The following is a 16,136-nucleotide window of genomic DNA, read 5'->3' on the forward strand; positions in this document are numbered from 1 at the left end:
TGTGTTGTGAAAACAAAGCTAAACTAGTAATAATGGGTAAGCCAAACTATAAAACCAGTGAAACAGTTGCATATAAGGTAATAGCATTTCCTTGATGTGATTGATTGATGTATAAATTGCCACAAAAAATGTGACTGGGGGACCATCAGTTTCAGGGGCTTCCTTGAATCCCACCTGCCTGTACTACCATCTGATAACTCAATCCTTCCACCATTTTTCTCTTGCATCATTTAGCCTTCAGATGATACGCATACAACATTTAAATGTATAACTTGCCTTCAATTTTTGTTCCTTAGCTTGAGAGAGCTATAGGAGTTTCATTTTCAGGTGGCCAAACCAAAGTCTCAATTTAATAATTTAAGAAGCAAATGGTTTAAGAAATAGTTGTATACAAAATGGCCTTTGACTATGAATTATCCCCGCAAAAGAAAATCTTTGACTTCATGTCCACAAAAGTTTGCAACTTTAAGCTAACAGCACACTCAAAACTCCTGTTGTTATGTTGATATTAGGACATTGTTAATGGAATAAAATTCTATCACTTAAGGTTATCACTTTAATAACTATAAACTGAAATGAGAATGCAACCTGTCAATCAAGTTGCATCACTCAGATAGAAAGTGGCATCCAAAAATTTATATGGAACCATAAATGACCCCGAATAGCAATGTATATTTTGAGAAAGAAGATCAAACTAGGAGGGATCACAACACATGATACCAAAATGCATTACAAGGCCACTGTAATCAAAACAGCCTGGTACTGGCATAAAAATGGACACATGGACCAATGGAACAGAACAGAGAGCCCCAAAATTAACCCAGGTTTCTATGGTCAATTAATATTCAACAAAGGGGGCAGCAACATAAAATGGAGTAAATATAGCCTGTTCAACAAATAGTGTTGGGAGAACTGGACAGCTATGTTCAATAATGAAACTTGACACCAATTTACACCATATACCAAAATAAATTCAAGGTCAATACAGGACTTAAATGTAAGACATAACACCATTATAGTCCTAGAGGAGAACATAGGCAGAAAAATCTCAGATATTTCACACAGCAACATTTTTACTGATATATCTCCTAGAGCAAGGGACATAAAGGAAAGAATAAACAAAAGGAATCTCATCAAAATAAAAAAGCCTCTGCACAACTAAAGAAAAGAGTATTAAAATGAAAAGAGAACCAACTGTATGGGAAAACATAGTTGCCAATAATAACTCAGACAAAGGTTTAGTCTCCAAAATATATAAAGAACTTACATGACTCCACTCTAAGACAAGCAACCCAATTTAAAAATGGGCAAAGGACTTCAACAGTCATTTCTCCAAGAAGGACATACAGAGGATCTAGAGTCACATGAAATGATGCTCAGTATTGCTAGCTATCAGAGAAATACAAATTAAAACTACAATGAGATACCACTTCACACTGGTCAGAATGGCCATCATAAACAAAGCAACAAACAACAAGTGTTGGAGAGGGTGTGGAGAAGAGGGGACCCTAATCCATTATTGGTGGATTGCAGACTTGTACAACCACTGTGGAAAACAGTATGGAATTTTCTCAGAAAACTAAAAATGAACCTGCCTTTTGATCCAGCAATTCCACTGCTAGGATTTTATCCTAAGAACCCTAAAACACCAGCCCAAAAGAACCTATGCACCCCAATGTTCATAGCAGCACAATTTACAATAGCCAAGTGCTGGAAGCAACCTAGGTGTCCATCAGTAAATGAATGGATCAAAAAACTATGGTCCATTTACATGATGAAATTCTATGCAGCAGAAAGAAAGAAGGAGCTCCTACCTTTTGCAACAGCATGAATGGAACTGGAAAGCATTATGCTAAGTGAAATAAGCCAGGTGGTGAAAGACAAATACCATACGATCTCACCTTTAACAGGAACCTAAATAACAAAACAAATAAGCAAGCAAAATATAACCAGAGACACTGAAATAAAGAACAGGCTGACAGTGACCAGAGAAGAGATGGGAAGGAATTTCAAGGGAAAGGGGGAAAGGTTTAAAAAAACAGGTATAAAAAACACATGGAGAAAAACTAAGAAGGATGGGAGACTTCCACCAAGATGGAGGCATAGGTGGAAATACTGTGCCTTCTTGCAAAACCAAATCTAAGAACAACAAAGTTTTAGGAAAAAAAAACACAGCCAAACGACAGAAAATTGAACAATCCTGGAGTCCGACAACAAGGAACCACTCAGCTAGATCAGTAAGAGGGGCGGAGCCAGCAGCTGAGTGGGTCTGGCAGGAAAGATCCCCCGACCCAGGCTCGGAGGCAGCCAGCGAGGGTCTCAGGTGTCGGGTAGCAACGGGCAATCCCAGTGAAGGCGCAAGGCAGCTGGCTGACTGCGGTCACACATTTGTGCGCAGATAAACCAGCAATGGAGTGAGCAGTGAGACAGACTGCGCAGGCCCCAGCAAGGGGAAAAAGCAGAGGGGACCATTATTGCTCCCTCTCTGACCCCATCCCCACATACAGCGTCACAACCCAACAACCTGGGTGGCCCCTCCCTGGTGAACATCTAAGGCTCCCCACCTCCTATGTAACAGGCAAAAACAGATCAAAACATGGATCAAGAACTCAGAGCCCCAAAGCCGATAAATCTAGGCGAACAAGAAATTGCCAACCTATCAGATGCACAGTTCAAAACACTGGTGATCAGGATGCTCACAGAACTGGTTGATTTTAACCACAAATTAGAGGAACGTATGAAGGCTAAACTAATTGAAATAAAGGGAAATGCACAGGAAACCAATAGTGATGGAAAGAAAACTGGGACTCAAATCAAGGGAGTGGACCAGAAAGAAGAAAAAAAAGACTAAACAGAAAAATATGAAGAAACAAGAATTCAAAAACATGAGGAGAGGCTTAGGAACCTCCAGGACATCTGTAAATGCTCAAATATTTGAATTATAGGGGTACCAAAAGGGGAAGAGGAACAGCCGTGAGTAGAGAACTTATTTGAACATATAATAAAAAATAATTTCCTCAATCTGGCAAACAAAATAGACTTCCAGAAAATCCAGGAAGCACAGAGAGTCCGAAAGAAGGCGGACCCAAGAAAGAACACACCAAGATACACCATAATTATATTAGCCAAGATTAAAATGAAGGAGAGAATCCTAGAAGCAGCAAGACATAAGGGGACAGTCACCTCCAAAGGAGTTCCCATCAGACTGTCAGTGGATTTCTCAACAGACACCTTACAGGCAAGAAGGGGCTGGAAAGAAGTATTCCAAGTCATGAAATTTAAAGACCTACAACCAAGATTGCTCTATCCAGCAAATCTTTCATTTAGAATGGAAGGACAGATAAGCTGCTTCTCAGATAAGATCAAGTTCAAGGAGTTCATCATCACCAAGCCCTTATTATATGAAATGTTAAAGGGACTTACCTAAGAAAAAGAAGATAAAAAAGATGAACAGTGAAAGGACAGCAAACTCACAGTTATTAACAACCACACCTAAAACAAAAGCAAACTAAAAGAACAGCTAGATCAGGAGCGAACCATAGAAATGAAGATCACATGGAGGGTTAGCAACAGGGGAGTGGGAGGAGGAGAAGGGGGGGAAGGTACAGAAAATAAGTAGCATAGACAGTAGATAGAAAATAGATGGGGGGCAATAATAGTAGGGTAAATATAGAATCTAAAGAACTTGAGACACGTGGTCATAAACTAAAGGGGGGTGAGAATGGTGGGGGAGGGGTGTGCAGGGTGGAGGGGAATGAAGGGGGGAATAGAACAACTGCAATGGCATAATCAATAAAATATATTTTTTAAAAAAATTAAGAAGTGTGGAAATGGGAGGGAGGGAGGAAAAGTTGTGTAGGTGGACTGAGATGGGACTAAAAGAAAACTGTACTTGAACAACAGTTAAAATAAAATACTAAATATAATAAAAAAGAAAAGAAACTTGGCATCCAGGTAATCCAATATATGCTGATTGGTCTTTTTATTTAATCACCATGTAAATGAAAACACAAGTGTGATAACTTGTGAACCTTGTAAACCTCTGGGAATATATCTGCTGATGTCATTTGAATGACATTGGTTTACAGTTGAAAGATGTAGAGGCTTCAGTCTGTGATTTCAAATGTAACACTAAGTGCCCTAGGATGTCTCAGAGGATGGAAAGATAATAAAATGGAGGGCTGTTAAATCCCCAAGGGAATCCCTCATTTATGTCACTCTCAGCAGTGCACCTTCAAATATTCCCGTGAAGGAAAATCTGCTGTTCACAACTGGGATCTAGGAGAATTGGAGTTTGTACCTTCAATCAAACAAGGAAAAAAGGCTTGGGATGAAGTCACACTCCTAGGATGACTCTGGTGCAGACCTTGAGAGGCACTGCTTAGGAGCCAGCCTACAGATGGCGCTGTCCTTCCAGAGTGGATCTCTGCAGGGTGCAGAAACCACACCATCCCACACTCCACCCTGGATTCCTAAACCAATGACTCCTCAGGCCTGCTCTCTGCCCTCAGGTGAGAGTGGGAAAGCTGCTGCTGAGCCTCAGTGTGAAGGATTCTGCAATATTGACTGGGGGGTTGGTGGGGACTGGAAATGGTGTTGGGAAAGATGGACTTTGTCATTTATTCTCCTAGTGTCCCTCAACTTATTCCTTGCCAATCTCTCAGACACAGCAGATCTATTTCCATTCTTCTTTAGAACCCAACCTAAAATCCTCTTCCAGACTCTCTTCGTAGGGATGAGGCTGTTTCCAGAAACATCCCACTCTGCCTGACTCTGCCTCCCACGCCCTCTGCTGTCAACCCTTCTGTTTGCATAGTTCCTCTCAGTTGGCATTTGTTCCCTCATTTCCCACTGAACAGGCAGAGGACCTGAAGGAAACTAGGAACCTTACTTTGAGGAACCTCATCAAGAGCCTCTTGATCTTGAGCAGGCTCTGAGTCTAGGAGATGTGAGGGAACCAGGACTGAATGGGACACTGTTCTGGGAATGCTGGCATTGCTGCTTCCAGCCCCTTTGTGAGTAAAAGCAGGTGGAGGAAAGGGTGTCCTGTGACATCAGTGCTGTCCATCTAGTCCAGAGGAGGACACTGACCTCCAGCACTGGTGCCACCATACCACACCCTATACTGCAACGACCTCCCCCTACAAGCCAGGCATGGTGGGTTCCCATATACCCAGCCTGGGCCAGTATCCAATTGGCTCAGTAACCAAGTATCTGCTCTGTGACTCCTTCTGTTACTGTGAAAGATCTGGTGCCCATGAGGGTCACATATAAGAATCTGAAACACTTATGTGAGTATATCCATGATGTGTGGATGTGTACATGTTTCTGTTGCATATGGTTTGTGTGCAGCATGAGGTGTGTATGAACAATAATCCACATGTATGCAGTTATGTGTATCACAGTCATTATGAGGAGATTTTTGGAAAGGCCATATTGGTCACAATGTAGTTAGGGCCTCAGAGAGATAAAAGACGAATTACTCACACTTTTGGTTATGGGAAAATGGCCAGACTCATAGATCTCTTCCTGCATGTCCTCTTCCTTCTGCTTTTCTCCACATCTTTGTGCCCAGCTTTCTGACCCTGCTTTCTTCTAACTTCTATTTTCTTTATTCTATTTTAACCATTCTTAGTTTTTGTTCCTCATCTTCTGCCCGTATTACATAAAGAGACATCCTGTTGAATTAATCAGTAAAGTTGATAGATGAAATCCTTGGAGTACAAAAGAATGAATAATTATTCTTGGCCTTTCTTGGAATGTAAATGTACAACAGTTCATCTTTTTACCTCCTTCTTCACTCATTTCTTACTCATTTGATACTCTCCTTTTCTCTCTGGGGATTAAATCATCTTCTTCCTTATGCTCTTATATACACATGTGTACATAAGCGCTCAAATCCTACCTCTGAGAGATAGACTGTTCTTTATATTTGCTGTGCAGTCTGTACATGGATTTAAATTACAACCACAGCCCTGACCCGTGTGGCTTAGTTGATGGGCATTGTCCCACAAGGAAAAAGTTTGCCAGATCTGTCCAAGTCTGGGCACGTGCCAGGGCTGTGGTTTGGTTTTCCTGATCACAGTGCTGCTCAGGCCTCATATGAGAGACAACCAATCAGTGTTTCTCTTGCACATTGATGCTTCTCTTTCTCCCTACCTTTCCCTTTCTCCAAAAATAAATAAATTATTGCAAAAAATTATAACCAGCTAATAAGAATAAAAATGTTATATTTAGCATTAATTAGAACAAGCTGGATAGCAAAAGAGCTACAAATATGCACTTAGGTGTCAGTTTTAAATGAGCCTCTTCGACAGGACTTGACATTGGAAACCCGAAGTTTTCCTTGTTGTTGGTGCCAAACAGGTAAATAGGCATCACTCTCAATGGGAGAAGAAAACCAAACCTTTGTGGCTGAGTTCATCTTCCTCGGCCTTTCACGGGACTTGCACACACAGATCCTGCTGTTTATTCTTTTCCTCATCATTTATCTGTTGACTGTGCTTGGAAACCTCCTTATCATCGTTCTCATCTCCATGGACTCTCAGCTTCACACACCCATGTATTTTTTCCTTAGAAACCTCTCTTTCACAGATCTTTGTTTCTCTACTAGCATTGTCCCTCAAGTGTTGGTCCACTTCCTGGTAAATAGGAAAACTATTTCTTTTGGAGGGTGTGTGGCACAGATAATTGCCTTCCTTCTGGTTGGGTGCACAGAGTGTGCACTGCTGGCAGTGATGTCCTATGACCGGTATGTGGCTGTCTGCAAGCCCCTGCACTACTCCACCATCATGACACCACAGGTGTGTCTCCAGCTGGCCATAGCATCCTGGGCCAGTGGGACAGTAGTGTCTCTGGTGGACACCACCTTTACCTTCCAACTTCCCTATCGAGGACAGAACATTATCAATCACTACTTTTGTGAACCTCCTGCTCTCCTGAAGCTGGCTTCAGCAGACACCTACAGCACAGAAATGGCCATCTTTGCAATGGGTGTGGTCATCCTCCTAGCTCCTGTCTCCCTGATCCTTGTCTCCTACTGGCACATTATCTCCACTGTGATCCAGATGCAGTCCGGGGAGGGCAGGCTCAAGGCTTTCTCTACCTGTGGCTCCCACCTCATTGTCGTTGTTCTTTTCTATGGGTCAGGAATATTCACCTACTTGTGTCCCAACTCCGAGACCACAAAACAGGGGGATAAGATGATATCTGTCTTTTATACAGTGGTGACACCAATGTTTAACCCCATCATTTATAGCCTGAGAAACAAGGATGTCAAAGGGGCTCTCAAAAAACTAACTAGAAAGAGTTTTTTCTCACAAGCAGTGACCTCTAGGTGTCACTTTCTGAGCTATGGGAACATCCTTAGCAGAGGAGCAGGACTTTGATAAAGAGTTATTAATTAGGTCATTTCAAAAAAAAAAAAAAAAGCATGACATCCTGGCTGGTGTTGCTCAGTGGATTAAGTTCCAACCCGCAAACCAAAAGGTTGGTCATTCATTTCCTAGCTGTGGCACATGGCTGGGTTTGGCCAGGTCCCCAGTGAAGGGTATGCAAGAGGCAACCACACATTGATGTTTCTCTCCCTCTCTCCCTCCTTTCTCCTCTGTCTAAAAATTAATAAATTAAATATTTTAAAGCTTTAAAAAAAAGTATGAATGTAAAGGACATGTTCTAGAAACTGTGAATACTGCACTCTAAGCTATGACACAGGGGGGAAATAAAAGAATGAAAAGGTAGATTATATTCTGAATATGAAAACTGTCATCTTATCTTGAAGAAGTTTATGGTTAATTCATCTAATGTGAACTTGTTTTACTCATGGTTACAATGGAATCTAGGAGGTTTAAACTGGATTATCCAGAAATATGAATGCTTGCATGATTCTCATATCAAAGATGCTTCAAGTTTGGATGTCCCAGTCATACAAACCTAGGAAGAGGCTCTGAGTAAAACAGTCAACATATCTAAAAGAGTTTTTACTGCTGGGGTCATATACCATAATATTTCACTTTGTAAAAAGTACTAGAGTTAATCATATTTGATCGTTCATAATGTTCTCTCCTGAAACCTCCAGAAAAAGTTATTTAGTAGTATCACCCAAATTTCTTCATGTAATTATGGAGTATCAGATGGAGTAAAAAATGAATTCAACAGTCTTCTAATCCAACCATATATCTGAGGCTTAAACTACTCCATAATATTTTAAACAGACCTTGAGTTTGTTTTCCCTTTGTCTGATCACAAATATATGTGTAGCCACATGGAGAATATTTAGCCCAGGGATCAAAATAAACCACAGTTTCTGTATTGTGTGTCTTCTTGTTTACACTGCAATTGTCTGAGTTTACAATGAACACTCCTCCAATATGCTGAAATCTTCCTGAGTGCAAGCTGCTGGAGACTGGCACGCATTCAGGACTCCTCCTGGGGGATCGTTGGTAACTGCTGCCTCACTTCCTTTGCTTTTCTCTTTCCCACCCTTTTACTTTGTAGAAAACATATACTGATTCATGTCAATACCTTTTGTTGTGCCTCAAGATCTGTGTCTTCAGAAATGCTTGGCCTGGCCTCATTTCTTTTTACCACCAGTGACTGGTGCTAAAGAAATGAGAAAAGTCAGGAGATGTGTATGTATGCACATCTATGGTGTGCCTCAGTTCAGTCTGAAAAACAGGCTAGTGTTTTCCCCCCCAAAATGTGAATCCCATAGTCAGACTCGTTTTTCACATTTTTGAAAGTACAGCTGTTTGATCTTCAACAACCATAACAAGAGAGGTGGAGAATGAGGCCACAGGAGGTCCCATTTCCAAGGGTATAAGAGAGGGCTATGTAACATACTGAGAGTTCTTCCCAGAGCATGAATGCCTGGCAGAATCCTGGGCAGGAAAATGATGTGGGGAAACTGGACAAGTGTCAGTGAGTTTGTTCTTGTGAGTTTCTCAGCCTTGTCTTTTGAGCTACAAGCTCTGCTATTTCTCCTTTTCTTGACCATTTACATCGTTACCCTAATGGGCAAGGTCCTTATCATCCTGGTCACCACAGCTAACTCTGCACTACAAAGTCCTATGTACTTCTTCCTTAGGAACTTGTCCTTCCTGGAGATAGGTTTCAACTTGGTCATTGTGCCCAAGATGCTGGGGGCCCTGATCATCCAAGACACAACCATCTCCTTCCTTGGCTGTGCCACTCAGATGTATTTCTTCTTCTTCTTTGGGGCTGCTGAATGCTGCCTCCTGGCCACAATAGCATATGACTGCTATGTGGCCATCTGTGACCCTTTGCATTACCCAGTCATCATGGGACACAGGGCCTGTGCTCAGCTGGCAGCTGCGTCCTGGTTCTCAGGGTTTCCAGTGGCCACTGTACAAACCACATGGATTTTCAGCTTTCCTTTCTGTGGCCCCAACAGGGTGAACCACTTCTTCTGTGACAGTCCCCCTGTCATAGCCCTAGTCTGTGCTGATACCTCGCTGTTTGAACTGGAAGCTTTGACAGCCACTGTTCTCTTCATCCTCTTCCCCTTCTTGCTGATCCTGGGGTCCTATGTTCGCATCCTCTCCACTATCTTCAGGATGCCCTCAGCTGAAGGGAAACGCAAGGCCTTCTCCACCTGTTCCTCCCACCTCCTGGTTGTCTCCCTTTTCTACAGCACTGCCATCCTCACATACTTCCGGCCCCGGTCCAGCACCTCTCCTGAGAACAAGAAGCTGCTCTCACTCTCCTACACGGTGGTGACTCCCATGTTGAACCCCATCATTTACAGCCTAAGGAACAGTGAAGTGAAGGCTGCACTGAAACGGGTCATCCACAGGACCCTACGCCCACGGAAACTATGACTGACTTAGATGAAAACTGAAAGGGTGGAATTCAAGGACAAAGGAAAGAAAAACAAATTCCTCAGATGGATTTTGGGACTCCAGTCTTTCCAGAGGCCACAGAGCACTCACTGGGATTTTGAACTTTCCATGGGATCCATTTCTGAAAACAACATGAGTGGTGAACAAAGAACTGCATGCAGTAGGCCCAGCATTCTATGGGACTCTGCTACCAATGTCTCTGAAGATGCCACTAGTTTACCAGGTTAGGTGCTTATGTGAAGTTTGAGAATTTCACCGCAATTTGCTGTTTTTTTGTTTTAACTTTTTCTGGAACTTCTACATCATTTCATAATTTTTTGCCTTCCTCTCTTTCATTTGTCTAAAAACTCTACAACCAACTTTTAAAGATCTTTTTTATTACAAGGTAAAGTAATGATAATAAATAATAGAGTTTTGTTTTACACTTTTTAAAATGTATTTTATTGATTATTCTATTATAGCTGTCTCATTTTCCTCCTTCACACCCCTCCACCTTAAACACCCTCTACCACCCACATTCCCACACTGTAGTTCATGTCCATATGTCCTATTTAGAGGTTCTTGGCTTCCACATTTCCCATACTATTCTTACTTTCCCCTGTCTATTTTCTACCTACCATTTATGCTACTTGTTCTCTGTACCTTTTCCCCCTCTCTCCCCACCCAGTCCCTCACTGGTAACCCTCTATGTGATCTCCATTTCTGCGGTTCTGTTCCTGTTTTAGTTGTTTGCTTAGTTTGTTTTTGTTTTTATTTTAGGTGTGGTTGTTAATCATTGTGAGTTTGCTGTCATTTTACTGTACCTGTATTTTTATCTTCTTTTTCTTAGATAAATCCCTTTAACATTTCATGTAATGAGGGCTTGGTGATGGTAAACTCCTTGAACTTGACCTTATCTCAGAAGCACTTTTCTGCCCTTTTATTCTAAATGAAGGCTTTGCTGGATAGAGCAATCTTGCATGTAGGTCCTGGCATTTCATGAGTTGGAATAGTTCTTTCCAGCCGCTTCTTGCCTGTGAGGTCTCTTTTGAGAAACCAGCTGACAGTCTGATGGTAAGTCCTTTATAGGTGACTGTCTCCTTATCTCTTGCTGCTACTAGAATTCTCTCCTTCATTTTAATCTTCGGTAATGTAATTATGATGTGCTTGGATGTGTTCCTTTTGGGCCCACTTTCTTTGGGACTCTCTGAGGTTCCTGGACTCCCTGGAAGTCTATTGCCTTTGCCAGATTGGGGAAGTTCTCCTTCATTATTTTTTCAAATACTTTTGCACTTGTTGCTCTTTCTCCTCCATTTTGGTACCCCTATAATTCAGATGTTAGAACTTTTAAACATGTCCTGGAGGTTCCTAAGCCTGTCCTCATTTTTTTAAATTCTTGTTTCTTCATTATTTTCTGATTGAATTTTTCTTTCTTCCTTCTGGTCCACTACATTGATCTGAGTCCCAATTTCCTTCCCATCACCATTAGTTCCCTGTACATTTTCCTTTAATTCCCCAATTGTAGCCTTCAGTTTTTCATCTAATTTGCAACCAAATTCAAGCAATTCTGTGAGATTCTGATTACCAGTGTTTTAAAATGTGCATCTCATAAATTGGCTATCATTTTGTTATTTACTTGTATTTTTTTCTGGAGCTTTTATCTGTTCTTTTCTTTGGGCCACTTTTTTTCCTGACACACCTCTTATGCAGTGAGTAGCAGAGCCTTAGATGTTCACCAGGGCAGATAACCCAGATTGCTGTGTTGTGATGCTGTATGTGGAGAAGAGGTGAGAGGGAACAATGGCATTTGCTGTACTCTCAGCTGAATTTCAGTCTCTTCCACCACTTTCTCCAAGCAAATTGGCTCTTCTGGTGCTGATTCTCATGAGGGTGAGTTTGTGTATGTTCTGGGACCCTGTGGGTCTCTCCAACAAACTCTCCTGTGAGGCTTGGAGTTTCTCCTGTCACCTCAACCCCCACAGATGTTTTCAATCAGTGTTTTGGGGCTTTATGTCTCTGCACTGGGACCCTGGATTGTTTGGTCTTTCTCGCTCCCCAGTTTTGCCTGGTTTATCTACGCTGGAACTTTGGACCACCCAGCCTGCCAGCAGCCTTGAGCGCCGCAGCCCTCCACTATCCACCACTTTACTGAGTCTGCTAGGCACCTACCCTCAAGCCTTCTTGATCCGGCTCCCTAACTCACCCCCTCCTACTGGTCAGGATGAATGTGTCTACTTTAACTCCTTGGTTGTCAGACTTCCATACAATTCAATTTTATCAGTACTGGGTTTTGTTTGTTTGTTTTTAATTTGCTGTTGTCCTTTTTTTGTTGTGCAAGGATGCACAGTGTGTTTACCTACCCCTCCACCTTGGCCAGAAATGTTTCATTCTGTTTTTTGAAACAAAGTTTTATTCAGTACTCAGCCTATGTAAGACCCTGTTTAGGCCCAGAAGAGACTTGCTTAATAAAACAGACCAATTTCTCACCTCATGGAAATTATACTGGGAGAAGGAAAATAAAGAGATACTTAAAAACTCCATTGGAAATTGAGGAGCTCTTCCTCTGCTACCATGTGTTCTGTGCCTTGTCTGGAGAAAGACAATTCCACAGAATAGACAGTTGCCTCAATCTCTAATTATCCACCTCGGATGTGAGAGTTGATTGACAGAAAGTGTTAAAGGAAGTTGTAGTCAAGTATAAGTGGCCAACTTACAGGAAACTGCTCCAAATAACCCAGGGTTTGTTTGTTTACCAAATTTTTTTTGGAAAATTTATTGTGATTGAATAAAGTCAACTGTTCATTTTAAGCTTTGGTATCACTCAACCAGTGCAGCACCCACAATTCATGATTTTGTCTAGCAAACATTGCCCAAATCTGGACTCCTGGCAAACAACAGGCTTGCAACATGACACCACAGCTTTGTGTAAATTATTCACAAGAATGTAGTGATAGTAAACAAAGTAAGATAGCATTTACTGCATAGGTATGTCCTTTCCACAAACCCTGTGAACAACTCTCACTCTGTGTGCCATGGAGACACCAGGACCAGCCCAGTCTCCCACACAAGGTATCCTTCAGCTCAGGGGCATCAGGGCTCCTCCAGGGCAGCACATTCTGAGCATCACCATCGGAATTTGTAAATGAAAAGGCAGACCACAGGGTTTTATTTGCATGATGGCAATCACACAACTGAGCAGGTTGGCACCATTTATTCATTTATCATTTCTCACTTTAGCCAAGCATTCATCACTGCCTCACATTCATTTTACTTGACCTCAGTATGGTAAGCAGAATAACGGGTGCACAGAGATGGCCATATCCTGGACCCCTGTACATGTTACCTTACATGGTGAAAAGGACTTTGTCAATGTGACTAAATTAAGGATCTTCACATAGGGAGATTAGCCAGGATTTTTTTTATATGGTAACAAAAAAGCAGAAAGCAGGTTGATAATGACTTTGAAACATTTATTCCCATGGCTTCCTCACCTCCATATACCAAGTCCACCGCCCCTGCCTGGTGGCCTTTTATATAAAGTTCCCTCTCCAAGTTCTGTTTGCCTCCTCTTGGTCCTTTGGTCCCAGGATTGGTAATAGCTTCTTACCCTTGCTGCTCTGGGTTATCACTATTTCTTGCTGTTTCCCCAAACCCTGTTCTTACTTTCATAAAGGTGTGTCCTAATAGATATAGTACTCATGTCTCTAATAAGAGTGTGAGAAGTACAGCAAAGCTCATAAATTCTATTTCATTGTAGCCATGCTCTTCACTACCCACCGAGAACATATACAAGGGTGGGCAAAATAGGTTTACAAATAATACAGGTAGATAATACAATAATAATTAATTAACAATAATAAAAGTTTAAACTCTGTTTCTTGTACTCATACAGTAAACCTACTTTTGCCAACCCCTGTGTGGAGGTACGTGTGCATGCACATGTATATGTGGCACCTAGCTCATAGTGAATAAGTAAGTAATGTGTACTAATTTGTTGTTTGATGATGATAAGAAATATTAAAAGATAAAGGAATGGAATGGGAGTAGGTTCTGAGATAGATAGATATTAATACATAACATGACTTAATAAGGTAGATGTCATAGGTTCCAGGGCTTATAAAATATAAATGCTTCTTAAGGGATTTCCTAACTCTTAGGTGCTGAAAGACCAACCAGAGGGAAGGCCCTCCTTCCTATTGCTCCATGAATTACTCTTTCTTCTCTTACTGAGGAAGTGCTGAATAAAGGGAAGAGGGTTGGGCCATGGAAAAGGCCCAAGGATGAGACTCATACCACATTCTAGTCTTGCTGAGGAAACTACTCAGCAAATCTTAAAAGTAGGGAGCCAGGCAGTTCTCCCTGTCAAGTGGCAGTTTCAGAATCTGCATAGAAAATTCCTTGCAGCCATTTTCCTCAGAGCTCCCTTCACATCCTTGTTCCTCAGGCTGTAGATGAGGGGATTCAGCATGGGGGTCACCATTGTGTAGAACACAGACATCAGTTTTTTCTGTTCTTTGGAGGACTTTGGTGTCATGTAGGTCACAATTGCTGACCCATAAAAAAGAATGACCACCATGAGGTGGGAGCCACAGGTAGAGAATGCCTTGAGTCGTCCTGCAGCTGACTTCATCCTGACCACAGTCACTATGATGTGGCCATAGGACACCAGGATTAGGGAAACAGGTATGAGGAGAATCACAACCCCAATGAGAAAAATGGCCATCTCTGAAGCCCAGGTGTCCGTGGATGCCACGCTCAACAGTGCAGGTGCCTCACAGAAGAAATGGGCAATACTATTGCTGCCTCTGTAGGGTAGCCTTAGTGTGAAGGTGGTATCCACCACAGACACCAGAATGCCACTGGTCCATGAACCTGCAGCCAGCTGGAAACACACTCTCCAAGTCATGATGCTGGGATAATGCAGAGGGTTACAGATGGCTGCATACCGATCATAAGACATCACTGCCAAAAGGGCACACTGAGTAGCCCCAAAAATGAGGAAGAGTAGAAGCTGAGCTGCACAGCGTGTGAATGAAATGACTTTCTTTCTGGAAAGCAGGTGGACAAGGGCCTGAGGGACGATGTTGGTAGAGAAGCAGAGGTCAGCCAAAGATAAATTGCAGAGAAAGAAATACATAGGTGTGTGAAGCAGGGAGTCAACGTGTACAAGGGACATGAGCAGCAGATTTCCGACCACAGTGACAAGGTAAACACCCAGGAATAAGATGAATAGTAGCTGCTGGGTATGTGGGTTTTCAGAGAGTCCCAGAAGCAAGAATTCTGTCACCTGCGTCTGATTTGTCTGTCTCATGGTTTGTCTCCTTTTTCAGTACAAAGTCACTACATGCTAAACATAGGTGTGCATAACCTAGGAAATTATTCAGAGTTGGATGGCTTAGGAATTGCCTCCTCTCACTACCAACCATTTCAAGAACACTCTTTACAGGATTTTAAGAAGATGATCATGCTGCTTTAGTTGGAACATTTTCAATTCTGTAAAACTTTAATCTTTATAAGATGGTGCATTCATTTCTAATGTCCTCTGGCAAGTGTAGAGTAGATCAAAGCATTATCTTCTTTATTGGTAATATTGTGTATCTAACAATAAAAAGACAGGTTGAATTCACATATAAAGTCATGCTATTTAATTTTACCTTATTATTAACTAAAACCTTGAGTCTTATGCTGCTCTTGCCACACCTCCCCATCTCATCTCATGTTGGTGCAGATGTTTTTCATTCTTTGGACATCCAAGCAATCTGCTCTCTATTTCTTGGAAGGGTAGTCACAAAGGTATGAGAAAGCAAATGGAACTGACTCTTGTCTTGGAGAAAATGACCTGTTTAGAAGGAGCAGGGGAACCAAGAGGTATCTCTGGATAATATGCCACAATCTCTTTGGAAATCCTATCCCCCCTTTACTGTGGCTCCCATATATCAATCTTAACTGTCAGTGAGCTTCCAAAATAATGAACACATACTCCGACATAATTTCTATTTCAATCCACCAGCATGGCTAGTTTTCTGTGTTCAGACAAACAGCACTGATCTGCTACCTCCAGCCCATCAAGTCTCCCTCCTTGTGTTCTCTTTGTCTACTCCTTCCACAAATTTTGAACAACATTGAAAATTTTGCATATATTTTTTATTTTTTATTTACTTTATTAAGCATACTATAGAGCTTTGTTTAATAAATTGTCATTAATTAAATAAAGTAAATAAAAATTATTTGCCCACATAGTTTAATAGGGTTGTTTTAACAGCCTGCCTAGAGAGACCTGCAAAAGTTTGGGAGCAA

The 16,136-nt window shown here is 41.7% G+C and overlaps 3 protein-coding genes across 3 annotated transcripts; 2 read left to right on the forward strand and 1 right to left on the reverse strand.

Moving 5' to 3' along the window:
- Positions 1-6,362: 6,362 nt before the first annotated feature.
- Positions 6,363-7,388, forward strand: LOC119040578 (olfactory receptor 2D3-like). The gene has a single exon (XM_037133600.2). It carries the CDS (start codon positions 6,387-6,389, stop codon positions 7,386-7,388), a length of 1,002 nt encoding a protein of 333 aa, XP_036989495.2. The 5' UTR covers positions 6,363-6,386.
- A 1,476-nt stretch (positions 7,389-8,864) lies between these two features.
- LOC119040581 (olfactory receptor 10A4-like) lies at positions 8,865-9,839 on the forward strand. The gene has a single exon (XM_053672253.1). It carries the CDS (start codon positions 8,865-8,867, stop codon positions 9,837-9,839), a length of 975 nt encoding a protein of 324 aa, XP_053528228.1.
- A 4,375-nt stretch (positions 9,840-14,214) lies between these two features.
- On the reverse strand, positions 14,215-15,150 carry LOC119040577 (olfactory receptor 2D2). The gene has a single exon (XM_037133599.2). The coding sequence runs from the start codon at positions 15,148-15,150 to the stop codon at positions 14,215-14,217; it is 936 nt and encodes a 311-aa protein (XP_036989494.2).
- Positions 15,151-16,136: the final 986 nt, after the last annotated feature.

This window comes from Artibeus jamaicensis, unplaced genomic scaffold, assembly GCF_021234435.1.
Source record: "Artibeus jamaicensis isolate MK-2021 breed Jamaican fruit bat unplaced genomic scaffold, CSHL_Jam_final contig_759, whole genome shotgun sequence".
Classification (NCBI taxonomy): domain Eukaryota; kingdom Metazoa; phylum Chordata; class Mammalia; order Chiroptera; family Phyllostomidae; genus Artibeus; species Artibeus jamaicensis.

Coding starts and splice junctions, on each gene's coding strand:
- LOC119040578 (XM_037133600.2), top strand. CDS start 6,387: ATGGGAGAAGAAAACCAAACCTTTGTGGCTGAGTTCATCTTCCTCGGC.
- LOC119040581 (XM_053672253.1), top strand. CDS start 8,865: ATGCCTGGCAGAATCCTGGGCAGGAAAATGATGTGGGGAAACTGGACA.
- LOC119040577 (XM_037133599.2), bottom strand. CDS start 15,150: ATGAGACAGACAAATCAGACGCAGGTGACAGAATTCTTGCTTCTGGGA.